Raw genomic sequence first — 26,337 nt, 5'->3', positions numbered from 1 at the left:
AATATTTGTTTAAAAAATTATCAAAATCTGAAAAACAAAATAACTTGTTACTTAAGGAAATAGACCACCTTAAGCAGCAAGTTAACTTGAGTGACTCGACTAACTAAGTTCAAGTCGGAACATCAACTCAAGTTGAAAAACTTGAGGAAGAAAATTCTGACTTAAAAGGTCAAGTCGAGCGACTCAAGAAAACGTTGGAAAAGTTCGAACTGAGGTCCAAGTGTCTAAACATGGTACTTGGATCACAACGAGTCATGTACAACAAATCAGGACTTGGTTACAATCCTAAACAAACAAACAAATCATACTTGTCTTTAATTAGTCAAAATGTTAGAAGTCAAGTCCAAGCATGGGTCCAAACAAAACATTTAACCAACCCAATTAAACCAAACTTATACTTAATCCCTAAGAGTCAAATTCATTACTTAGATAGACCTTATCTAAGCTATGACTCAGGGGGAGCAACTAGAAAGACAATCCAACCAACATGATTAACCAAACTTATACACATAGGATTAGGTTTACTTTCTGCTTAGAACGGTTAGATAAAAAAGGTTTATCAAACCCTACAACATAGCATCGGAATGGATTGAGATGATAGTACGTCAAAAAAGTTTTGTTAAAAGCATGTCTAGGTTGAATCTTGTGTATTCTACCTAGTGCACTAGACGTAGTGGATCTGACCGAAGCTACCCCAGTCAAACATGGGCTAGTTAGACCAAAATTTAGTATTAAGTTTTTTGGGCAAGAACAATTTGAAAAGTATTCAGCAAGTGATCCACCGTTGATACACAACAAGGTCATATGCCTCGCCACTGAACTAAAAACTTATCCTTAGGAAGCCTGTTTGATTAACTCAAAGCTAAGCTTGAATCTAACATAGGTTCAATAACCTTTTTCAATAATTCAATAATTAAATAATTCAAAATTAATTAAATAGTTAATTATTTTTTTATAAAAAAACTTAATTAAAAATTCTTTTAAAAAAACTTAATTTAAATTATTTAAAAAAACTTAATTCAATTATTTTAAAAACTTAATTAAATTATTTTATAAACTTAATTAAAAATTATTTTATAAAACTTAATTAAAATTATTTTTAAAAAATTAATTAAATTATTTCAAACTTAATTAAAATTATTTCAAAAACTTAATTAAATTATTTTAAAACTTAATTAAATTATGTTAAATTTATTTTTAAAACTTAATTAAAATTATTTTTTAAAAATTAATTAAATTATTTTAAAAACTTAATTAAAATTATTTTAAAAACTTAATTAAAGTTATTTTAAAAACTTAATTAAAATTATTTTAAAAACTTAATTAAAATTATTTAAAAAATTTAATTAAAAAGTATTTTATAAAACTTAATTAAAATTATTTTTTTTAAAAAAAAACTTAACTATTTAACAAAAAACTTAATTAAAATTCTTAATTAAATTATTACATTATTAATTTAAAAACTTAAATTATTTTAAAAACTTACTTAATTTTTTTTAAAAAACTTAATTAAAATTATTTTAAAAACTTAATTAAAATTATTAATTTTTTTATAAAATAATAACTACATTAAACCATTAAAAAAAACTTAATTTTTTTTAAAAAAATTAAACTTAATCTAACTTATTAAACTTATTTTAAAACTTAATCATTTTAAACTTATTTTAAAACTTATTAAACTATTCTAAAACTTGATTAATTAAATTTAAAAAAAAAAACGGTTGTTCCGTCGACCGAACAAGTGGTTCGGTCGACCTACCGAGAACTAAAATTTTTAATTTATCAGTCGATTGAATCATTTTATCGGTCAACCGAAATAGTAAATTGTAATAAATCCTCGACCGTTTACCTACCTTGTATCTCTACTGAAGTAAATTTATCGGTCGATTGAACATATTTTCGGTCGACCGAACATTGATTACCTGGTCAAAAAGGACACCGTGTTAAAGGGATTGGTCGACCGAACTCTGGATCGGTCGACCGATCGACCTCTATATATACAAGCTTGGGCAAACCGCAAGTCTCATCCAACTCCTTTTATCCTCTTCTCCTTCTTACCTTCGAAGTCATTTTGCTGATTCTCGCTTCTCTCGGTGTGCAATAATGCATCGGTATTCTCCTATTCTTCTTTTTCTCTTTATTTACCTATTGCTAAATTATCTTTTTATTTTTTATGATAGTAAAAAAAGTAGAGTAATTGCGCAACGAGAGGCTAGCTCTTTTAATCCCAGTCAGGACCCTAGGTTTTCATCCGAGGAATTACGCCAGTCTTTTCCAAATAAAAAATTTAAGGTGATAGGTACTTGTTGTCTTGATCTTCAATTCTATCAAACTTACTATCCTGGAGCCATAGAGATCAACCAATACTTTCAGCTAGATAGCATTGTCTTTTGCCGGCATGCTTACAATCTCATTCTCTGTTCTGAATTTTATCACAACCTGTGTGAACTTAACCACACCATTACTATAGGACTAGAGTAGCCACCAGAGAGATGTTGTTTGATCTAGATATGTTTCTTCAATTTTTATGAATCCGTCCTTCGATAAACCGTATATTTTTTAGTGCTTCCCTTCCATACCCATTACTTGCTCCTTTTGCTCACTTAACTCTTGATATTATGTATGCCGATTTTTTTGAGAGAGTCCGTCCTAAGAAAATGTCTACTGTACCACTAAGTCCTTCTAACAATGCTCTTTATAAAATGGTTGTATCATGCATTCATCCTTTATTGTCTAGGGATCAGGGGGTTCTGCGTCCTCTTCATCTCTTTTTAATGTATGCATTACGACACCATCTTGACTTTGACTTAGGATACTGGGTTTACCGTTCTATTATCTACTATTCAGGGTACAACACCTCGAATAAAGTCCACATGATCCAGTGTCATGTTCTCACTGCATACATTGCTTCTTTAGGGGTCGGAGTTCACCGTGGTGAGCTAATTGAGTTATTTGATTTTGATCTTGTCGGTGTTAGGCAGTTAGTTATCTTTGGCAGGGATTATGACTAGTGCCAAGGGTCTGGTGTATAAAAGGACTCATCCACATTACATTCCACCGGCTGTTGAAGAACCTATTGCTGAAGAAGATCCGATCCCAGTTACTGTGCCTCCTCTAGTGTTTATTGATCCAGGATTTATCATGACGCCTTACTTTGACTTTGCTCAGAACAGTTCATATGCACCTCCTCCTCCGACTAGTGACTTCTTTACCCGTCTTAGTGATGATATTTTTAGTCGATTTACCTCCTTAGAGACGAAGATGGATGATCAATACAGCTCCCTCCAGGGTCAAGTTGCAGACTTTCGTTAAGAGATGATGGATCATACTGATGCTTTAGAAAAGGAGCAGCGGAGGATGTTTGACTATTTTCGAGATGGTGAGGATGAGGAGGAGTGATTTTAGGATTTATTACTTCTACCTTGTTGTATCTATTAACTACCTTGGATTATGACTAAGTATGATCTTAAGTACTTTTCAGTTATGAACTTCTTTAGTAGCTTTTGGTAACTTTTTTTTTTTAAAGAATAGGTTTCTTAACATGCTTTCAAAATCTTACTTAGTAGTTTTTCAAATTATTTTTGTAAAAATTCCCATTTCAAATTTTGTTTTCAAAACCTATTTCAAGTTTTTTGTCTTTCTGGAGTAGCCTAGGTCTTTACCGTAGAATTGCATGATCCTATAGTTTTAGGAGCCAGCATCTCACAAGCACAGTAGGATCCCTTGTTTGATAACTTAGAATGAGTGATATGCTTAGGACCTAGCCTAAGATTTCAGATGCTTATGTTAGTGCATCGCTATAAATCTAGGCTTTAAACAACATACATGGATCAATTTGAGTTAACTAGCTAGTAACAACCTAGTTAGTACTATATACTCAAATTGACCAACCTGAGTTAATAGCTACTATCTTGTGGTAGTTAGCTTTATACAAATGTTGGACATTTCATCATACAAATATTTTTTCTTTAGTTTTTCTAACCATGCTTGGACTTTTAGGATATTCTCAATTTTAGGGGGAGCTTTGAGCTATATTTTTCAAGTTTACCTTACAAATTTTCCAAAATTTTCCAAATATTTTCCTGTTTATAAATTCATTTTCAAAATTATTTTTGAATTTTATTTTTGAAATATTTCTATAATTAGTTGAAATTTTTTCACAATTTTACACTTCTTAAAATTTTCAAAATTATTATATTTTGTAACAAAAATTCCTTAATTCCTATATGTCTTATAAAATTATTTTTCTTTATTTCACTCTTCCTAAATATTTTTTTATGAAAATAATAATTTTCTAGATTGGATTTTTCTTAAACACTTTACCTATGCTACAATTTTAACTTTGCTATGTTTCTAAAATCTTAACTTCATTAACTTTTCAAATATTCTTCAAATTCTTCAAAAGATTTCACTAAAAATTGTTAAGTTTTTCAAATATTATTTCACAAACTGCTATAGATTTAAAAGCTTTATTTTAACTGGGTTGTAAAGCTTCACTTTTTTTTTACTCAAAGTTTTTTTTAAATTGGTTTTGAAGTATTCCCCTATTTTTGATGTGTGTCAAAGGGGGAGAGATAGTAAATTCAGGAGGAGTTGTTTAACTCAGGAGGAGAGTTAAAAGTTAAATTGTTTGTTTATTTAATTTTTACATATTTTAACTTAACTTTGAACCTTGGTTGCCAAACATCAAAAAGGGGGAGATTGTTAGTGCAAGTTGCACCAGAATCAAATCTAAGTTTTGATGTTGTCAAAGGTTCAAGTTAAGTCTTGTTGTGATCTAACTGTTGGAGTAATCTAGGTGCCCTAAGTTTTGATGTTTGGGCAAGGTTTAAGTTAGGTTTATTGTTGTATTTGATATGCATTGTGAGTGTGCAGGATATAGATACAACAAGGAAAGTCCAAGTGTGATCTTGGCAAAGGAGGAAAGTCCAAGGATGAGTCTTGGCGGTGTAAGTCCAAGCATGTAGTTTTGGCAACATAAGTCTAAGTGTGACTTGGCAATGGATGAAGTCCCGGAGGTGAGGAATCTTGGTAAAGGAAGACCCAACAATATAGACAAGGCCAAAGGAAGCTCCAGAAGGCAAGACGTGAAGGATGGGGAGACATTCGAGGGACGCGAGACTGATGGAGGAGGCTAGAAGGCTAGGTCTAGGTTGGTCGGGCGAGGACGAGTGCTGAGTGATTGTAATCAAGGCAAAATTCTATGTGTTTAGGATTCATTGTAGCGACACTGTAGCAGTCGACTAATCGACTGATACACTGTAGCAGTCGACTGGTAGCCGACCGTTGGATAACGGTCGACTTCACTTAAAGAACTAATCGACTGGTGCATACACCAGTCGACTGGTAGCGGGAAAACAACTTAATGTTTTCCTCTCGAGCTCTATTTAATAGGGCTTGGGGTGCTTCGGTATGGTTGACGAAATAGAGGTGATTAACCCCTATTAGTAGTCTTCCAAAGCCTCCAAGCTTTTCTTGTGATCTAAGAGTGTTTGGATCAAGGTTGTGGTGAGGTTTCTTTACCGAGAAGGAGGTTTAAGCTAGCCGGGGATTTCCAGAGAGTCATCCATCGACAGATCGAGATCGTCCACTTTACGGATAACCGTGGAGTAGGGGCCCTAATCTCTAAACTATGTAAACGCCTTGTGTTACAGTTTGTTTTATATTTTCTTATTGTTTATAGGGTTTAGCTTTCTTCTTGTTTGTTTGTATTTTGTTTTCCGCTGCGTACTAACAAGTGCAGGAAGTGACGATTTGGGTAATACGCTATTCACCCTCCCTCCCTCTAGCGGGCGTCAAGGTCCCAACACTAACAAGTTGACTGAGTGTGCAGGTTGTTTACTCAACCGAGTAGTTGGAGGCTAAGCAGGAGAAATCTTAGCAGATCATGGAACCCAGGTGCAAGTCCAAGTGGGTCGAGGGGGCCCGACGCTTGGCGGTGTGATCGAGAGGTCTGGAGGACCGAAGATCTAGAGAAAAGTACTGACGAGCCGATCAAAGCTAAGTGAAAAGTCCAAACTAGATCTGGAGGATCTAAGTTTGGTAGGTAGGTTGAGGTAAACAACTGGAGGAGCGATAGTGAGGTCGGGTTCCTCGAAGGGAACAACCTTAGGTCGCTGATCCAACTGAAGAAACCGGAAAGGTTTCCAAGTTGAGATCAAGACAGTTCTATTGTCTTTTATATTACTCATGCATTATAATACTATTGTGCTAACATCTGTTTTGCAGGATGTTTTATCTAACACTGTTTTGTAGGTCCGGCTGGATCGGTTGACCAAACAGGTGAATAGGTCGACCAAACAAGGAGAGATCAAAGCAGTGATCAGATCAGATTAGAATAGATCGAGTTCGATCAAAGACTGATCGGTCGACCGAACAGTAAGATCGGTCGACCGAAACATGATAACTCAGCACAAGCCAGTTCATCAGCATCGATCAGAAGCAAAAGGAGAAAGAGCTAATCGATCGACCGAACAGTAAGATCAGTCGACCGAACCAATCAACATTAATGCACCATTAAATGTGGATCTCGACAAATTTCAACGAACAGGGAAGGAGCATGTTCGGTCGACAGAAAAGAGGGATCGGTCGACCGAACCCTTAATGGACAGTTATTGTCGAAGATCGAATCAACATCGGATCTTAGCCAGGAAAGAAGGGAGCTGGTTCGGTCGACCGAACCCAGGGATCGATTGACCGAACATCGACGATTTTATAAATTTAAGCTCGAGGTCTGAGGCAATATAACACTTTCTGATCATCTCAAAAAAGCTCTTCTCTGCAAGCGGACCGTGCTACAAGTTCTCTACAATTCTTCAAACTACTCCGTTCGAAAGTACCGACCGAGCTTCAATCTTCATTTACTATTGTCGGTATACTTTATTTGTATTGCACTTAAATTCATATAAGATAGTAGGATTGTTACTATCTTATATCATTACAGTCTGTACGCATTACTTCTTTCCAAGATTTTCGGGAAGAAGAATCTTAGTGGATTGCCTATCGATGCGGTCAAGGATCACGAGCGTTGGAGTAGGAGTCGACCTAGGTTCCAAACCAAGTAATCGAACGAGTTTCTTTTACTTTCCACTGCACGACTCTATTTTCTAAAGAAAAAGAAAAGTTTTAAAAGCACGATATCCCCCCCCCCTCCCCCTTTTCACACTCATTCGATCCAACAAGATCATCTTGACCTGCTTGGATTTAACCAAACTATATTAAACATATTATCAACCTTGTCAGTCATCTATTCAATCACTTGTTAGTTATCTAGTCAACTTTAGACTTCTCACTTGACTAGGTCAACCTTAACCAAACTCAATTAAACATATTGTCAGATATTAAAATCTTGAAGGTCGATTGCAACAAAAAATACTATTAAAAAATGATGAATAGGTAATGATCCGGCAGTAAGAATGGGGGACCCCATTTAGCAGTCAACGCCGCGAGGAGGGCCAAAGGCCTTGGCCGAGCGGATAAGGAGGGCGACGACCAGCTGAAGCTTCCGAGCGGAAGCAATACACCCCGCCGGAGTCGGGGTTCCGACGCTCATGATGAACAGTAGGAAAGGCCGAGCAGAGGGCCTGCTCGGCTGAAGGAATAAAACATCAACGCTGCGAACAGTCGAGAGCACATGACCAGGAAGCTCCCGCGTGGATCAGAACACCCGATCGGCCGGACGCGAGGAAACTGCCGACCGGTCGGACGATCGACGGGGAGTAAGAAAAGGCAAGGATAGAAACATCTTCTAACAGCAGATGATATGCATGATCTTAGGACATGGGCTCACTGTCCCATCAAAGACGTGCTCGTACTGTAGCAGTAAGGAGTCAGGCAAGCTCCTCTGACAAGCCCATACTGGGTATGGGTTGAGGACACGTGTGTGTGCCTCGGTATATGTACATCAGCCTCCTTAGAAGTCTATATAAGGCCTCCACTTCTTCAACCGGAGGTACGCGAGTCTTCATCCGACAACCACTTTCATCTATTCCTTCGCCTGACTTGAGCGTCGGAGGGCCGTCGCCGGGACACCCCTCCCGGCTCGGTTTTGTTGCAGGTTCGTCGGAGCACTCGAGGATCTAGCAGGGAGCGCCACGTCCCCAGCGTTCGTTGACCCCTGGTTCGGACAGGATCAATTTGGCGCCGTCTGTGGGAACGCTCCTGCATCCGAACGGGAACGATGGACGAGGCTGGAAGAATACATACCGTGGCACTCTCACAAGAAGAGTTGGACGCCATAGTCGATGCGAGGGCAGCCAAGATAGTGGCGCAGCAAAAGGAGAAAGCACAGGCTGAGCGAGCGCAACAGCAAACCTCGGCTTCAGCAGGCCGGGCGGCGCAAGCAGACCGCCCGGAATATGTTTCAACAGGAGGGTTCCCTCAGGCACTCTTCATCTGATGAACCTCATAAGAAGGGCAAAATCCTCCGAGCGGACGCTTCTCCCGAGCGGAAGCACAGACTGCCACAGTTCCATTTCCCCTAAAAGCAGATACTTCATCTCCCGAATTCGACTTATAGCAAGCCCCTCTTTCTGGAACCTCAAGAGCGGGAGTTTGATGTCAGGCGATGAATCGACCGCATACGAGGAAGTTGGGTGGACGAGCCGCCGAGCGGATGAAGAGGGATTGGCAATTGGATCCACCATGAAGCACAAATTATCTCTAGCCTGTCCGGGGCAGGGCGAGAGGTGCACAAATAGAATATGTGCTGTATATTTTCCGTTTGGTTGTATATTTGAAATGTAGAAGGCAAAATGTTATAATGTGCGCAATTGGAATTATTGGCCGAGCGGGATCCGGAAATAATTACAAACCTCCAAAATAAAGGGATGGGTAGGAAATCTAAGACCGTCCTGGAATTGGTCCAGAAAAAAACAAATGGTACAGATCGGCGGGTTATGGGGCCGGTCGGCCGGGTCGGCTATAACTATTTCATGGTCATCAGGGATCCCATACGTCCGAACAAGACGACGAGCGCCCTCTTCATCAAACCGACTCTCCATGGTCATGTACCAAGGGCCATGAACATCCACAGTGGGTACGGAAGTGCTTGCCATGACTGAAGTATCAAGAAAAAGAAAGAAGGAAGCCGAAGGAAACTCGGAAACGGAGGACAGATAAGAGTTCGCAAGCAAGGGAACGAAAGGAGTTCCACGCGAAAGGGAAAGGCCGAACGAAAGGAAGGGAGAAGCTTACTGAGGAAAGGTGAACGGAGAAGATCACCAGAAAGCCGAAAACCACCGAGAGGCGAGAGCTAGGACAACCGGAATGAAGCAGCCGCGGGCACCTTCGACGGAGGATGAGCGATGAAACAGAGAAATGCGGCGTAAAGGCGGAGACGAAGGCTTTATGCGAACGAGGCTGGTCGACCTCGTCCGTCGGATGTAGGTCACGAGAGACGAGGTCATCATCTAACCGTCCATTTCAAAGTAATCGCGTCCCATCGTACGGATCATCACCGCCACACAAGAAGAGCCACGTGGCGCTCTGTCACCCGGCGCAATTAATGCGCCCATACCGCGTATGCTTCGACTTAATGGAAAGGATTTGCACGATTTTCGAGAAGATTTAGACAAGCAAACATCCACGCTGGACGCCAAGACATCCAGAACGAAGAGCCGAGAGGATGATGAGTTATGAGGGCCGAACGGCTCTAGGTATATCATAAGCGGCGGTAAGGCGACGACCGCCCGTTCGGACACATAGTCCAGTCAGTCGGACTCATTGCCTCCTTCGACTAGACTTGAAGAGGAGGCAAGTGATCCGGCAGTAAGAATGGGGGACCCCATTTAGCAGTCAACGCCGCGAGGAGGGCCAAAGGCCTTGGCTGAGCGGATAAGGAGGGCGACGACCAGCTGAAGCTTTCGAGCGGAAGCAATACACCCCGCTGGAGTCGGGGTTCCGACGCTCATGATGAACAGTAGGAAAGGCCGAGCAGAGGGCATGCTCGGCCGAAGGAATAAAACATCAACGCTGCGAACAATCGAGAGCACATGACCAGGAAGCTCCCGCGTGGATCAGAACACCCGATCGGCCGGACGCGAGGAAACTGCCGACCGGTCGGACGATCGACGGGGAGTAAGGAAAGGCAAGGATAGAAATATCTTCTAACAGCAGATGATATGCAGGATCTTAGGACATGCACTCACTGTCCCATCAAAGACGCGCTCACTGTCCCATCAAAGACGTGCTCGTACTGTAGGAGTAAGGAGTCAGGCAAGCTCCTCTGACAAGCCCATACTGGGTATGGGTTGAGGACACGTGTGTGTGCCTCGGTATATGTACATCAGCCTCCTCAGAAGTCTATATAAGGCCTCCACTTCTTCAACCGGAGGTATGCGAGTCTTCATCCGGCAACCACTTTCATCTATTCCTTCGCTTGACTTGAGCGTCGGAGGGCCGTCGGCGGGACACTCCTCCCGGCTCGGTTTTGTTGCAGGTTCGCCGGAGCACTCGAGGATCTAGCAGGGAGCGCCACATCCCCAGCGTTCGTTGACCCCTGGTTCGGACAGGATCAGGTAATACCGAACTTGGGGAATAAAATACTATTCAATTGTAGCAAAAGGTGATTACACTCACTCCAAGCGCCTCTCACAGTCGTCCCTAGGTTATGTGAAGGGAGGTAAATCATGAGGTTAGCTTATAGCTGACCGTCAAGTTGGATAGGGGTGGGAAGAGTTTTTTTTTTTCCTTAGGGCATGTGTCCATCGAGAATTGAAAAAAAATACTATTTTATTGTAGTAAAAAATACTATTAAAAAAATGATGACTCAAGTGACACCGAACCTAGAACGATCAATTCAGCCCTACAAAAGTTTCTCATTGGTCGTCAGGGTAAATCGAGATGCACTCACAGCGGGTAGTCCAAAAGCTCAGCATCCCATAGTTGCACATCCTATTTAGAGAAAAAATCCTTACAAATATGTCGTATCTTAAAATCGAACCGTAGTTACCTCGGTGACAGCTTGATACCCTTTCACTGCACCATAGCCCCGGATGCAAATAAAAATACTATTCAATTTAGTAAAAAATAATTACACTCATCTCAAGCGTCTCTCATATCCCGTCCTTAGGTTATGTGAAGGAATATAAATTATAAAATTAATTTACCAGTAGCTAAAATAATAGAAAGAGTTTTTTTTCAAAAATATATATTCATAAAAATTTATCTATATTTCCTTATAATAAATCTGTCACCACATAGGTATTAAAAACTTTTTTTAAAAAATCTATTTAACCTTTGACCAATTTGTTGTTGATGTCAGCAACAAAACTATTTAACCTTTGACCAATTTGTTGTTGATGTCAGCAACTATGTACATATATATCTACCACAAACTCGGTATAATCTATTGAAATTTTTAGTCAGTTTCAACGACGTTAAGCTGAATATTGAGTAGAACAACAACGAGGATAGTAAGAGCTACAATGAGATGACAACTCGCAAAAGTTTAGACATAGAAAAGATGAGCATTACTTGGTTGCAACATTCTCAGCTACTTGGATCGATATTAACTTAAGCACTAAGTAGGGTTTTAGAGTTTACGATTTCTGATCTACTTCTAAACCCTCGCAATATTGTGCTGTTCAACCTAACACGTTCAATTTGTCTAATAATGTCTTTAATTAGGCACAACCCGCATAGTAAATATAAGTCTAAGGCATATTTGCCAAATTTAGAATATTATGTTAATTAATTTTAAAGATGATTAATTTAGTCTCATAAAATTTTTCATCATTTGCGTAGAAATACTATAGTAAATCATCGATAATCTTTTTCGTCTCTATAATCTCTATAATCTTTATATATACAGTCCCCGAGGTTATAATGTTACAGTAAAATATTCAAGTTGTCATCTAGATATCTGCGGTCGTCCGTGCATTTTCTAATTTATATTTACAGATTTTTTTTCTCTAAATAAAAAATATAATAAAAAAATTCTATGTTCCTAAATTGATCGTCATATGCACTTCTATTTATTATGGCTTAAATACAGCGCTATGCCCGGTACTAATTAATTATTTATTTTCTATTTAAGGGAAGTGATGCTGGGTGGGAAAAGAAATCTCATTGGATAGACTTTATCGGCATATCCTTACGCCACGTCATCCTTTCTCATCGAAACATGAACCCTAAAGAAATTCCGCTAATAATTTTCGCCAGTCACAACCTCAAAGACGACGAGGGGGCGGGGACCAGATCTCAACGAGAGGAGACGAGGCAATTGCCCCTGCGGCGCGTTGTTGTCGGAATCCTTCAGCAGGAATTTGGGCTTGGGCGGTGAATAGGGGGGATGGGCTCCTCCGATAACGCTAATTGGTTCCTCGATTGCTCGCTGATCGACGATATCCCTGACAATGGAGGGTTTTATTGGGCTCCTCAGGGCCTCGACCCTGTTTCCAATATCAGGTATTCGAGTCGAAGGTTTGGGGTTTCGATCTCTTGGTAATAGGGCAAGGAATACGAGCTTTGCTTATTTTCTTCGAAAAATTAGATTTTTTTTTTAAATTCTTGCAGTATTACTTGAATAATTGGGTTCATTTGATTTGCAATTGCTGCTGTTTTGCTAATATTAAACCGGGTTAACTTCGATTGGCAACTGCGGCGATTCTTAGTGAAGTGTATTCAAATCGAAGGCTTGGGGTTTCGTTCTCTTGCTTTATTTCTTCGAAAAATTAGATTTTTATTTTCTTTCTTCAATAAGTGGTTTTTGTTTTACAGTTCTGCTGTTTTTGCTAATATTAAGGCTGGTTATCTTTGATTGACAACTGTGGCGATCCTTTAATAAACTTTGTCTCCAATAATTTCATTAGTGCATGATTTTAGATTGTGTGGCTATCCGTTCTTTTTCGACATAGTTTAAGAGAAAATGGAAAACATGAAAAATTATTGCTAAATCAGACATTGTTGCCTGTTAGATTTTTTTGTGGTTTGAAGAATATTAGAATACATTATATTATTTAATAGTCAATGGTCCTATCTCTTAACCCACTTGGAATTGATATGCCCAGCACTTCTGTACCACTTGAACTAATTCATATCTATATCTTGTATTTCAAGATGAATATTAAAATATAATTACAAAAGGTGTTCTTGCAAATGATTCCTTGGTTATCCTATTGGCACCAGAGTGTTTTAGATCCATCTTATCATTTAAATCCTGATGTTGCTTTTTTCCCCTGTTTTAACTTCTTCTCAGTCTTTTTTTTTCTTGTTTACTTGCACAAAGTTTTTTACTATCTTCGAGCTATGCATGAAGACTGGTTCTTTGCCTGACTGTTTTTTCACCTTAGCTCTCTGTCAAGATATGGATTACTAAAATTTGCCATCCTTGATCCAACAGACCGTGTGTTTCCAACTGTCAATTATTTAGAATCTGCTAATTATCCATGACCTAGTCCTGATTATTTAGAGGCTGCTAAATATCCATGATCATGTCCTGATATTATTATAGGTGAAAATCTATAATAAAATATAAAACATATTGTTATCATGATGATTACCAATTTAGATTTACACTATTGATGATCAAACATATCATTTCTTCTCTTTCCCTAAATTCCAATAGTCCTGAATTCCTTTCTTCTTTCCTTTCCCTTTTCTTCTGTTTTCTTTTGCCCCTCTTTCATTCACTATTTTGTTCTGTAAATCTCACAGACCTCTTCTTTTTCTTCGCTTTCTTATTCTTATTCTTATGCTTCTCTTCTTCTTCTTCTTCCCTCTTCTCCTTTGCAATTCTCACGGTCCTCTCTTCTCTCTTTCCCTTCTTTTTCTTCTTTCCTGTTCCTCTTCTTTTATTTCTTCTTCTCTCTTTCTTTCCTTTATCCTTCTTTTTTCTCATATGCTGCTGACCTCCCAAAGAGGGAAGTCCTTTTTGAAATGAGTCGAAATTACGAGCTGGCTGTCACTGTTGTATCATTTTACTAACAATTGGCCTCTTCTTAATCTCTACATTAAATTTTACTGTTGTATTTTTTAACAATTATTTTTCTTTTGCAGTGTGGATATGGACAGTTCTTTTTTAAATTCTGCCGGTCTTAAGGAACCTGGCTCTGCAAAACGGTTAGTGGTCCTTCATTCTGAGTTTATAGATCATGTTTTAGTCTGCTTAATACATAAATTTCAATATATCATGTTGGTTTTGTAATTGCAAAGTATTTTATGAGTTGCAGTATGAGATCAGAGTCCTCTAGTCAACCTTCCTCCAAAGCCTGTAGGGAGAAGATGAGAAGGGAAAGGCTGAATGATAGGTTAGTTTTGTCAATGATTCATGATTGTTTCTTGTCAGGATTCACGGTCCTTTTTAGATATGCATCCAGATTTTTTAAGTTTTTTCTTTCTCAATTTAAGGTTCTTGGAATTAAGTTCGGTTCTTGATCCCGTGAATCCACCAAAGACAGACAAAGCTGCTATTTTAAACGACGCTGTTCAATTGGTGACTCAACTGCACAATGAAGCACAGAAGCTGAAAGATTCAAATGAAAGCCTCCGGGAAAAGATAAAAGAATTGAAAGTTTGTTCTCTCTCTGTGTTTCTTATCTCGATTTGTCTATGTGGTATTGATAGTTTCATGAATCTGAATAGGAGATTTGTTCTACGATTAGTTTTTCTGATATTTTTTTTGGTTCTATCATTTGCAATCATAAAGAAATTAGGTATCATCATCATTATGTTCATGACAAGCAGGATGAGAAGAACGAGCTTCGCGATGAGAAGCAGAGGCTAAAGGCAGAGAAGGAAAGTCTCGAGCAGCAAGTAAAGATTCTGAATGCGATACCAAGCTATGTGCCTCAACCACCCATGGTGCCCAGTCCCTTTGCAGCCCAAGGACAAGCGCCGCCCGGACACAAGCTCATGGTTCCCATCATCGGTTTCCCCGGCTTCCCAATGTGGCAATACATGCCACCTTCTGACGTCGATACGTCACAGGATGCCGATAACTGCCCGCCTGTTGCTTAATCAGCAGGTGGATCAGGTTCAAGAAAACTTCTTGTAGCCTCTTACACATTGGGCTAACAAGGTTAGTTTCTGATTGTAGTTTCGATGAATCCGCTGCCTATGTATGTTTGCTTCATGATTTTGGGTTTTGGTTAAGTGGTTAGGAAGCTTTAGATCTGAGTAAGTTCTGATTCTAGCTTCTGCCATCTCTATGTGGAGAATCCTTCATTTCAATGTAATATCAATCGATATTTCTTAGAGAGATGATCTGCAAAATAAACAAATTTGCTAGGAAAAATTAGATTATTTCTCTCAGATATACATAACCAATACATTTAAATATAATCAATTAAATCCAAAGCGCCGCTAGTGTCAATCCCATCGCAGCCCGATGGCAGCCCGCTGCACCTGTCGGAGGCGCCGGTGGTGGTGACAAGAAGAAAGGCTGAAGGAACGTAAATGATGGCGTCGAGTCAGGCGGGAAGTCCGGTGGCAGGGCGGGCGCCGGGACTGCACCAAAATGGATGAGATTTAACTAATCAATACCACAGTTGATCCACGCCATTATTCACAATGAAAGGAATGAAATAAAATGACCAGCACTAGTTGTTTATTTAGAATGAAATAGAAAAGAGAAAACTAATTCTACTCATTTCTATTTTATAATGAATTTGGCTGAAATGAAATTCACATCAACTCAAGCATAGAATTAAACTATTACCAACCATATATTTGCCATTTATTAATTAATCAAGAACAAATTAAAGAGAGAACTCACTCAGGGAAAAGAATGTCTTGTTGGAAGTCCAGACATCAATGAAGTTTGTGTAGGATCATCTTCGTGACACTGACTCAGCATAAAGAACCACATGAAAAACAGCTTAGTGCTGGAGCAAGGCAAATAGAAGTAGACATTCTTAATGAATAAATATGATAATCTGATGTTTTACAATGGTTCCAAGGAGATTGGAGTTTATGAAAAATAAAACAACATAATGCATTATTGATTTTGCACCTTACACTGAATCGGATATAGTGACCTTGCAAGTTGCAATAAGATAGGTGGGCTTCAATGAAGCTCCAAATAATTTAAAAAAAAAAAAAAAAGAAACAAAAAACGAAATCTTTACCTACTTGTTTTAGTTTTGAAAAGCAAAAAGTTAATAGCTAAAATAAAGCTATTAATATATATAGGACAAGATATTATAAAATAAGATATTTACATATATAGTATTTTCATGATACTAAACAGAGTTATTTACCAGTTGCTGGATCATTACAGTGAAAATCACACGAAAAACCTGATGAAACAGTCATCCCATTAGGGAACTTGATATTTCTGAAAAATGCCAACGGTACTCTCAATTAGAGGTATAAATGAACCAAGTCGCTCACGAACTATTTGAAGTTCAATTTGATAAAAGTTCATTTGAGCTCGTTTAATGAGACTCGTTAAAATAAATAAATCAAACTCAAACTTCATAATATTCGACTCGTAAACATGTTCGTTAAGTTCATGAATCAATTTTTAAATGAAAAAATAATAATTTTGATATTGAATTTATAAATTTTTATACTCTACTTATTAAAAAATATAAACAAATATATTAAATTTATTTATTAGAATAAAATTATAAATGTTAATAAGAATATTATAATATTTTCTAAATATGTAATTTACTTTTTAACGAATATTTAAATTTATATTTATTAAATTCATTTAGGTTCGTTTAAAGTTCGAATAAGCTCATGAATCATGAATATATTTGTTAAATAAAATTCGAGCTCAGTTCGATTATAAACAAGCCAAATTCAAATATTAAGAGTTCAGCTCAATTCAACTCGATTACACCCCTAATCTCAACAATATTTCAGAAGAGAAGAATTAAGATGATAATAGATGCCCTGTGTATATAATGAAATGTGCACTTTTAGATCTTATTTACACAAATTACAATATGACTTTTTACATATCCATCTAGCAAATAAGTGCACTTTCGGCTAAGCAGAGTCAATTTTTCACGGAAGTGTATAAACAACAATTAAAAAAAAGGCAACCGATATATGAAACTCTCACTAATGAGACGTAGAAGGTCTATTGTAAACACTAACTAGTATAATAAAATTTGAAAAACAAGTAAACACTATCCTACAAAGTGATCATTCCTTTCGTGTAGATTTGCCAGCAATTTGTCTCTAGAAGATACAAAATGCATTCTCCTTTTGTGGAACTGACCATAAGAGGGTGATGCAAAGTTAAAGTACTGAATTGAGGAGCAATATTGAGAGATTGGAAAGTGTAACATTATGAACAAAAGTGTGAAGGCTTCAGATGTTTGAACAAACAAAAGTAGAACAAATATTGCAACTAAAAGTAATTAAAAATTAAAATATAGAAAATTGTTACAATTCAACTCTACAGTGTTTCAAGTTTAAACTTCTTGTACACTTCCATGTAAATATGCACCAAGTCATTTCATTAGCCAATGTATTTTCAGGTAAAGAAGACACGATCACTAGTTTTTTAATCAGCTTGATCTATTAAAAAAAGCTCTAACCTTCTCGAGATTGCTCAGGAACCCATCGTCTTATAACTCGCTCTTCCACAGTGAATTCCTCCAAGCAACTCATTGAACTCTTATTGCTATTGCAACAGCCCATAATATAGAGAACTAACAATGTCTTGGCAACTGATCCACTTAATCGTAGAGGGCAACAAAGGCCAGGCCATGAGCTTAAACGATCAATTTTTGCATTGCTATCTTTCTCAGGTATAACAAGCACCGCATATTCAGCATGGACAAGTGCAGGATGATGCCTATAAGCAATGAAATCTACACCATAATTAGTTCCTGAGCGAACCACCCAATTTTTGGATCTTAAATGAGAATATGCCTTGTATAATTCAGGGAACCCTTTCCTTTCAGAAGTGATTTTTTTCCATAATTCTAATTCCTCTAAGGGAGCTTCATCATCTCGCACAATCTTGATGCATTTTAGAGCATGATACAAATAGAAAGACTCTTCTAGATTGAATTGAAAATGTTGTTTGTCGTCTTGAGAAGTGAAGATTTTGCCAAATGAGGCTTGCTCAAGCAGCTCACCTGCCTCTGCTTCTACTGTCACAAAAACAATGCAGCCTGATAAAGTTGCATTAATTTTTGATTGTTTTAGAGAAGTTTGCAATCGAAGAACAATTTTTGACATGGGATTTCCACGAGCAATATCTACAAAACCTTTTCTCTTCCATCTTGGCCCACTTAACTTCATCATCTAATATACCAAGGAAAGGCCGATTGGTAAATGGAAAAATGAAGAATAAATCATAACTGTAATGGGACAAAAATAGGACATCATCTTTGAATAAGAATGAACATATCAAAGTAATGGTATCATTGTTGAAGAAACAGATATAGATCTAATTTAACTAAATCAAACCTAAAATTTATTATTCCTATAAACTAAATTTAATGCTAAGATGAGTTAGCATCACTCCTTGACATATCTAAAAATTATAAGTAAATTTTCAATTACATATCTGTGAGTTTTATTTTAAAATCTAATTTAGTTTCTGAACTTTAACATAATTATCATAAATTGCCAAAAAAGGAAAAAATATATATTATTCTTGTAGTCTCACTTCCAAATCATTTAGATGGTTGCTGATACATTTTAATAGTTGCTTCTCCTACTAAATTTGTAAATTGTTCTTTCATCCATTTATCCTCTTTGTCGAACCCCAAAAAGAATTCAAGAGCCAACAATTGTTCACTAAATTCAATTTCCAAAAAAGATACTGGTATAATATTTAATAACCCATGTAATCTTAACCTACACAAAGCATGGACTTAAGAACAGATGAACAGAAGCAGTATAATTTAATTCCTATCAAGTACATAATAATATTTATGTCATAATGTCAAGATACAACTAAAGGCAATGTAGACCTTCTAAAACTAGCATCAACATAGACAATAGTCATATTTCAATATTAATTAAGTACTTAGACCTTATAAATCCACTAATAAACAACATATCAAGCAGGAAAAAGGATCCAATCAAACCTTAGCAGAAGCAGACACCTCATCTTTTGATTTTGCCTCTTGATTTCCATTCTCTATATTATCTCCAGAAGTTGATGATGCTTCACAATTGACCTTCTCAGTAACACTTTCTTGAAGACACAGTTTTTCCATCAGGTTGAATCCCTCAATTGTCTTCGCTTTCTTTTGTATTATTTCCCAAGTAATTGATCAGTGTATTTAGTAGTCTAAATAAACTTCTTGCGAGCTAAGATAACAAAACCAAAGAAAATGTGTCATCATGACAAACATTTTTTTTATTAGATGCAGTATATCAAAGAACTATTTAATGTTATACATAGTAAAATAGGCTCACTAGTTTCTTTTCTACCACTCATAAAGACAGAATACTTCCTCGCTTTAACTTCCTGAGCCAATTATAGTACTAAAAAGTAGAACTCACTTAAGATTTTTTTTTTTCCTGGAGTAACTATCTTGACCTTTCAGTTCAAAGGAGTTAAGCCAGTAAATGTAGAATTTCTAGGTGTTTCTTCCTACTATTCACTTTAACAGAAAGTTTCACCTTGGCCCTTTTGAAATGTTAGGACCAAACTGTAACTTTTTAGAGAAGCTAAACTAACCTTAGATGCTGATATTATATAACAAATTTATACCTATTAAATCTTTTGAATCTAAATTACAATTTTTCCCTTAGATGCTGATATTATATAACAAACTTATAACTATTAAATCTTTTGAATCTAAATTTCAAATTTTCCCTTTTTGCAAGCGATAAGGAATAGTCTGCGGACTGTAAACAGGTATCTGGAATGCACAAAACAGAAGGAACAACCTGTAAACAGAATATACGATGTTATTTAAAGACCTCAGCATTGAGAACACCGAATGGAGTTAAGCATATATGATTTAATTTCTAATCTATTTTTGATGAAACATTGATTATACGGTCACATTTAAGAAATAGTCCAAACTAACCAAAATTTGAGAAATTGGATGGAATTACGTTGTTTAACTTTAAGCTGAACTATCCAGTAGGATTCTCATAGGGTTATCTTTATTAGGAAACCAAAACTGACTGAATTTAAGGAAAATTGATAAGATCAATGACATGAAATTTGAACGGAATAACAACAAAAAATGAGAATCAATTACATGAAGTTTAAAAAAGCAGATTGGAAGAACTCGTCGAAGAGATCAATGACAATCATCTCACTGATACATAAACGATAGTTGCAGGGATCCTTAACCTAACCTACTTAGGCAAGGAAGCCAACCTTCTTCCTCCCCGAGGGGCTCTTCTCCTTATACAGATCAGCGGGAGGTCGTGCATTTCGATGAAAATTCCACCTCCATCATACCTCCTCTCAAAAGAGTGCGGACGGGACGGGTCACTGCGAAGCGAAGGGATTGTTCGAATGGCATTCAGCACGCTGCGAAGGGAAGAGATCTGAGTTTGGCTTGCGGCGGAGAAGAGAGACCATGCGATACGAGGGCTCGCCCGAAGGAAGAGCCGAAGGTACTAGAAGAGAAAGCTTACCGCAGAAAATCAAACCCAATAAACACTCTACCCGATCCGTATATTTTCTCCAAGGCCGCTCGGTTAACGGCCTTGGCAACATCGAACGAACACGAAGAATCCACATTTCAATCGAATGGCTATAAGGCTGTGCTACTTTCTTCATACCCACATCGATATCACAAAGATATAGGTGGTGTTATCTTAGCTCCCCAATCGATCCCCAATCCACATCACAAAGTTCGTGCTACTTTCTTTGACATGTTTAAGTTTCTTAAAATTATTTGAGTTGAATTGAACTTTGCATTTATAGGTGGTGTTTAAGCTGAGCCTCCGCACCAGAATTGCACCAAAAGCTTGCTTACACTCCGGTGCAATTCTGGGAGCGGAGATCAAGTAGAGTTGCTCTGTTTTAGCCGTGCCAAATGACACGACCTCACTTAATCAAGGTTGTTGACTTGTTTTTGTAGGGAGAAAAAGAACAAGAAGAAATGTCTAAGGCTGCCTGGGGGATATCAGAAAGAGATAAGCAGAGTCCCCTCAAAAAAGGCCTAAACCTTCACTTTTCTGTGTGCCTCTTAACTAAACTAGATGGCACAAGAGCTTTCGCCGCCACATGGATACTCAAAGAGGCAATGTAAACACAGGATTAGCTCTTACCAAGGAAACACTCTCTGATCCTTAACAGATGATGTGCTGAGATACTAGACATATGGGTAGTTATATTTAAAATAAATAAATAAAATATGTTCAAGGCTGCTTGTGGATACCACATAGAGATGAGTGATGGAATCCCCTCAAAAGGTCTTGCAGGGAGAAAACTTCCCTTTTCAGTTTTTCTGTGAGCCCCCTAACTAAGCCAGATGGCAATAGAGCTTTCGCCACCACATGGCTACTCAAAGAGGCATCGAAAGATATGTGATTTCCAATGTATGATACGAGACAATGGTAAGGATGGAAATCATGGAATAGAGCATCAAGAACTTAAGTGCAATAGAGCACATGGCAGGGATCAAAGAACAAAAATGTGACTATCCTTTTCAAATGCAACCAAAAAAAAGCCCAAGACTAACAATAACAAATCATTTTCTAATTGTCTCTTTCTTTTGAGAGTTCGGAGCATGATTTGAGGAACTGAAAAAAAGAATTGTCACTCACTAACATGGTAAGGAAAGATGTCAAGGGCTAAATAAAAGGTGATAGTCGAAACACAGTAACTATCATGCAATGCCTTTGGTGGCTCATGTGCAAACAAGTATGATTAATGAAGGGGACAACATGGAGTAGGATTCCCACTCAAGACTACTGAATCATCATATCTTCTATAAAAATTCCTGTTCTTGCTCAGTTGCTCTGGATCCTATACACAAATGATTGTCAAGTTAATAGTTACTGATAAAATCAAGCAAAACTACAAATTCTAGCACAAAATACTGAGATTTTGCTGATAAAATTAAGGATAACTGTGAAATCAAGCACAAAGTACTCGATTTCAAAATCTCAGCTGTCTAATAGTATTCTATCTTTAACAAACTTACACATTTACATAAATTTTGTAAGCAATCTCCTTACAAAACCTTAATGAGAAATTCTCAAAGTATATCTTCCAACTATTAATTCCACATGACATAATCAGTCATTTGACTCCCCATTGTATCTCTAATAATCAAAAAACCCATATAGGATTTTTTTTGGAAATAAAAGTTATTCAGATCCTAAAAATCAAGAATGTGCTGGATTTATTACCAAATTATATATATATATATATATATGGACTTGTTAAGAAAAAAATATAGTGCCAAATTTATTAAAATCACAAAAGATCATACTAAATTTAGCAATCCATTAAAAAAGCATAGCTATTTACTATATGTTCATAGTGCTTAAAAAATAGGCAGAGCCAAGGATGATTCAATTGAAGAGGCTTGGCTGATCAATTTAGCTACACAAAATTTCAAAATGACAATTGCTGTACTCATTGAGAAGTTCTTCAACGGCATCGTGCTGGTTGGCAAACAAGGAGAAAGAGAAATAGTGTAATTGGGGATAGTAAAGGAGAGTTGAAAGAATAATGACGGTACCCTGAGAGCAATAATCAACCAAAAAAAAAAAGAAAGAAAACATGAATATGTATATTAAGTTAAAAGGCAGATTAGACTGTGCAGATTACTTAAAATACAATGAACTACATTCTAAACATCAAATGATGCTCCCCATGACCTATTTTGAGGCATGTATGTTTTCTCCGAGAGCCCAGGCATGCAAAACACATTGCCTAATCAGAGACCCAAACTCAAATTTGAGGGAGAAAATACAATCATACAGAAAGAAGTAACTGAACACAACATGAAAGCAGAATCAACAGCAAACTAACTAGGCACAAGCATGATATAGAAATCGCAGAGATATTCCTTGCCCAGTTCACTCTATTCACGTTTTGTTGAAGAAACCTCAAAGAAAAAGAGTTACCTGATGCTTGGTAAGCCGGCGGCGGATGGCACGTGTCTTCTTGGGGCGGAGATCCAGAGGGAGGAGCTTCTTCTTCTTGTAAGCCTCCCTCAACGCAGCTTTCTGCTTCTGCGAGATCACAGTCAGCACACGCGCGATCGACAGTCTCACCACCTTTCTGTCAAACAAACCAAAGATCCAAATTTTGAGAACCTATAAGAAAGCTAAAGTAAACGCACGCAAATGTCAAATGAAAAAACAAAGGAGAGATATGCTGACATCTTCGAGAGCTTGTTGGGTGCGCCACCGGTCACCTTAGCGACACGGAGGAGGGAAAGCTCATTCTTCAGCTCCTTCAACTGATTCTGGAGCTCTGTTTTCGTCTTCCCGCGAAGCTCATGGACCTTAATCCTCGCTGCAACCAACGATCACAAAAAAGATCGAACGAATCCACCTCCAAATCATCCAAAAAAACAGAGAGAAAGGGATGACAATTTTCTCCGCGGATTCGGGGGCGGGAAAAATCCCATCCCGATTTTTCAGGAATGGTGCTGGTTAAAATGAAGACGGGGTAGGATAGAGATGACAAACCGCCTCCGCTCCACCCATTGTCATCCTTAATCGAAAGCTTACCTGCCTCCCCCTCGCTTCGTTCGTGTGAAAACCCTAATTGGACTGCTAGCACTTCGAACAAAAACTCATTAAAAACATATATTTGGGCCGAATAAACTACTGGATCATTTTAAATATGTTAATTTTTAAAAGGAAATATTCATTCTATATTTTCTATTTCCTGAATTCGAATCAATTTGTTCTTCATTGGTTTCTCCAACTAGTGCAAGTGACACGACCATGGATTTGCCTTCAGTTCATACAATCATTTGGCAGTGGAGTCGTCCAAATAATTTCAGTCATTTTAGGAATATTATTTTGCCATGTTTAATTTCTGATGGATGGAAATCCAAAGTAAGAAGACGACACAATTAGAACAAAAAGTTAACATGGTAACTCTGCATGTTTTTTTTTTAACTATAAATAAATAAATTTAAATAAATTATTAAATTAAATAAATAAATTTAAATAAATTATTAAATTAAATAAATAAATTTGAATACATATGCATTCAACTTATTAATATTCATGAATAATATTTATTAATAATATTCATAAATCATATTTATTAATAAATTTTTTATGAATATGCTAAATAAAAAAAATTAACTTTCAATTATAAAATTCAATAATTAATCAAACAATAAAAGTTTTAAACAAACAATCGAATTTAAATTAAGAGTTTGATAATATTTAAATAAACCTGAACTAAACTCAAATAAAACTTGAATTGAAAGCTTAAGACAAATTTCAAACAAGTTCAGTTGGACTTAATTAACTTATCAAATAAATTTAGATATCCCAGAACTCAACTCTGCTTTACCACCCCTACATGTTTCACTTATTCACATAAACCGCCAAAATGAAATTTGTGATCGCGTTGGATTCGTGTTTGAGAAGTAAAAATACGCATCATAAAAATTTGACTTTCTTCCACAGGAAGAACAGCAAGACGGCGGCGGCCGAATCTGGTGCGGAGGCTCAGCTTGCTTACACTCCGGTGCAATTCTGGGAGCGGAGATCAAGTAGAGTTGCTCTGTTTTGGCCGACCTCACTTAATCAAGGTTGTTGACTTGTTTTTGTAGGGAGAAAAAGAACAAGAAGAAATGTCTAAAGCTGCCTGGGGGATATCACAAAGAGATAAGCAGAGTCCAATCAAACCTTAGCAGAAGTAGACACCTCATCTTTTGATTTTGCCTCTTGATTTCCATTCTCTATATTATCTCCAGAAGTTGATGATGTTTCACAATTGACCTTCTCAGTAACACTTTCTTGAAGACAGTTTTTCCATCAGGTTGAATCCCTCAATTGTCTTCACTTTCTTTTGTATTATTTCCCAAGTAATTGATCAGAGTATTTAGTAGTCTAAATAAACTTCTTGCGAGCTAAGATAACAAAACCAAAGAAAATGTGTCATCATGACAAACATTTTTTTTTTCATTAGATGCAGTATATCAAAGAACTATTTAATGTTATAGCATAGTAAAATAGGCTCACTAGTTTCTTTTCTACCACTCATAAAGACAGAATACTTCCTTGCCCAATTATAGTACTAAAAAGTAGAACTCACTTAAAAATTTTTTTTCTGGAGTAACTATCTTGACCTTTCAGTTCGAAGGAGTTAAGCTAGTAAATGTAGAATTTCTAGGTGTTTCTTCCTACTATTCACTTTAACATAACTTTTTAGAGAAGCTAAACCAACCTTAGATGCTGATATTATATAACAAACTTATAACTATTAAATCTTTTGAATCTAAATTACAATTTTTCCCTTAGATGCTGATATTATGCAACAAAAGTATAACTATTAAATCTTTTGAATCTAAATTTCAATTTTTCCCTTTTTGCAAGCGATAAGGAATAGTCTGAGGACTGTAAACAGGTATCTGGAATGCACAAAACAGAAGGAACAACCTGTAAACAGAATATACGATGTTATTTAAAGACCTCAGCATTGAGAACACCGAATGGAGTTAAGCATATATGATTTAATTTCTAATCTATTTTTGATGAAACATTGATTATACGGTCACATTTAAGAAATAGTCCAAACTAACCAAAATTTGAGAAATTGGATGGAATTACGTTGTTTAACTTTAAGCTGAACTATCCAGTAGGATTCTCATAGGGTTATCTTTATTAGGAAACCAAAACTGACTGAATTTAAGGAAAATTGATAAGATCAATGACATGAAATTTGAGACGGAATAACAACAAAAAATGAGAATCAATTACATGAAGTTTAAAAAAGCAGATTGGAAGAACTCGTCGAAGAGATCAATAACAATCATCTCACTGATACATAAATGATAGTTGCAGGGATCCTTAACCTAACCTACTTGGGCAAGGAAGCCAACCTTCTTCCTCCACGAGGGGCTCTTCTCCTCATACAGACCAGCGGGAGGTCGTGCATTTCGATGAAAATTCCACCTCCATCGTACCTCCTCCTCTCCAAAGAGGGCGGACGGGTCACTGCGAAGCGAAGGGATTGCTCGAATGGCGTTCAGCACGCTTCGAAGGGAAGAGATCTGAGTTTGGCTCGCGGTGGAGAAGAGAGACCATGCGATACGAGGGCTCGCTCCGAAGGAAGAGCCGAAGGTACTAGAAGAGGTGAAAATCAAACCCGATAAAGACTCTACCCGATCCGTATATTTTCTCCAAGGACCAAGGCCGTGCTACTTTCTTCATACCCATGCCGATATTCTCTTATAGCCGTTCGATTGAAATGTGGATTCTGCGTGTTCGTTCGATGCTGCCAAGGCCGTTAACCGAGCGCTTTCT

General features: G+C 37.2%; 2 protein-coding genes, 2 long non-coding RNA genes and 1 pseudogene across 7 annotated transcripts; 1 reads left to right on the top strand and 4 right to left on the bottom strand.

Annotated features, from left to right (window-relative positions):
* Positions 1-12,130: 12,130 nt before the first annotated feature.
* Positions 12,131-15,195, top strand: LOC122041836 (transcription factor ILR3-like). The gene is made up of 5 exons (XM_042601667.1): positions 12,131-12,408; positions 13,999-14,061; positions 14,172-14,249; positions 14,350-14,512; positions 14,686-15,195. Exons 1-5 carry the CDS (start codon positions 12,293-12,295, stop codon positions 14,956-14,958), a joined length of 693 nt encoding a protein of 230 aa, XP_042457601.1. The 5' UTR covers positions 12,131-12,292; the 3' UTR covers positions 14,959-15,195.
* Positions 15,081-15,835, bottom strand: LOC122041837. Its single transcript, XR_006129087.1, has 2 exons — positions 15,716-15,835; positions 15,081-15,447 (listed from the first exon to the last, which is right to left on the bottom strand). It is a non-coding gene; the product is annotated as an uncharacterized LOC122041837 (long non-coding RNA).
* Positions 15,836-17,297: 1,462 nt separating this feature from the next.
* Positions 17,298-23,582, bottom strand: LOC122041834 (60S ribosomal protein L35-4-like). 4 transcript variants are annotated; one of them, XM_042601665.1, is made up of 5 exons: positions 23,535-23,582; positions 23,224-23,359; positions 22,966-23,122; positions 19,002-19,227; positions 17,927-18,053 (listed from the first exon to the last, which is right to left on the bottom strand). In XM_042601665.1, exons 1-4 carry the CDS (start codon positions 23,557-23,559, stop codon positions 19,147-19,149), a joined length of 399 nt encoding a protein of 132 aa, XP_042457599.1. In that variant the 5' UTR covers positions 23,560-23,582; the 3' UTR covers positions 17,927-18,053; positions 19,002-19,146. The 4 variants fall into 4 exon arrangements, with proteins under 4 accessions (XP_042457597.1, XP_042457598.1, XP_042457599.1 ...); XM_042601666.1 differs by lacking the exons at positions 17,927-18,053; positions 19,002-19,227 and adding an exon at positions 20,354-20,410; XM_042601663.1 differs by lacking the exons at positions 23,224-23,359; positions 23,535-23,582 and having other exon boundaries at positions 17,298-18,210; positions 22,966-23,104.
* Positions 20,986-21,089, bottom strand: LOC122044800 (annotated as a pseudogene).
* Positions 23,583-24,265: 683 nt separating the features above from the next.
* On the bottom strand, positions 24,266-26,168 carry LOC122041835. The gene is made up of 2 exons (XR_006129086.1): positions 25,914-26,168; positions 24,266-24,941 (listed from the first exon to the last, which is right to left on the bottom strand). It is a non-coding gene; the product is annotated as an uncharacterized LOC122041835 (long non-coding RNA).
* Positions 26,169-26,337: the final 169 nt, after the last annotated feature.

Source organism: Zingiber officinale, chromosome 2A (genome assembly GCF_018446385.1).
Source record: "Zingiber officinale cultivar Zhangliang chromosome 2A, Zo_v1.1, whole genome shotgun sequence".
In the NCBI taxonomy this organism is placed as follows: domain Eukaryota; kingdom Viridiplantae; phylum Streptophyta; class Magnoliopsida; order Zingiberales; family Zingiberaceae; genus Zingiber; species Zingiber officinale.
Note: the sequence above shows the minus strand (reverse complement) of the source record. Positions and strands in the feature narration are given on the sequence as shown.

Bases quoted from the DNA above. Each gene is read 5' to 3' on its own strand.
- LOC122041834 (XM_042601663.1), bottom strand. From the start codon at position 19,133: ATGGAAAAACTGTGTCTTCAAGAAAGTGTTACTGAGAAGGTCAATTGT. The intron at 18,211-19,001 runs GTTTGATTGGAT...TTGGTATATTAG, and splicing joins AGGTGTCTGCTTCTGCTAAG to ATGATGAAGTTAAGTGGGCC.
- LOC122041836 (XM_042601667.1), top strand. From the start codon at position 12,293: ATGGGCTCCTCCGATAACGCTAATTGGTTCCTCGATTGCTCGCTGATC. The intron at 14,250-14,349 runs GTTAGTTTTGTC...TCTCAATTTAAG, and splicing joins AGGGAAAGGCTGAATGATAG to GTTCTTGGAATTAAGTTCGG. The intron at 14,513-14,685 runs GTTTGTTCTCTC...CATGACAAGCAG, and splicing joins AAAAGATAAAAGAATTGAAA to GATGAGAAGAACGAGCTTCG.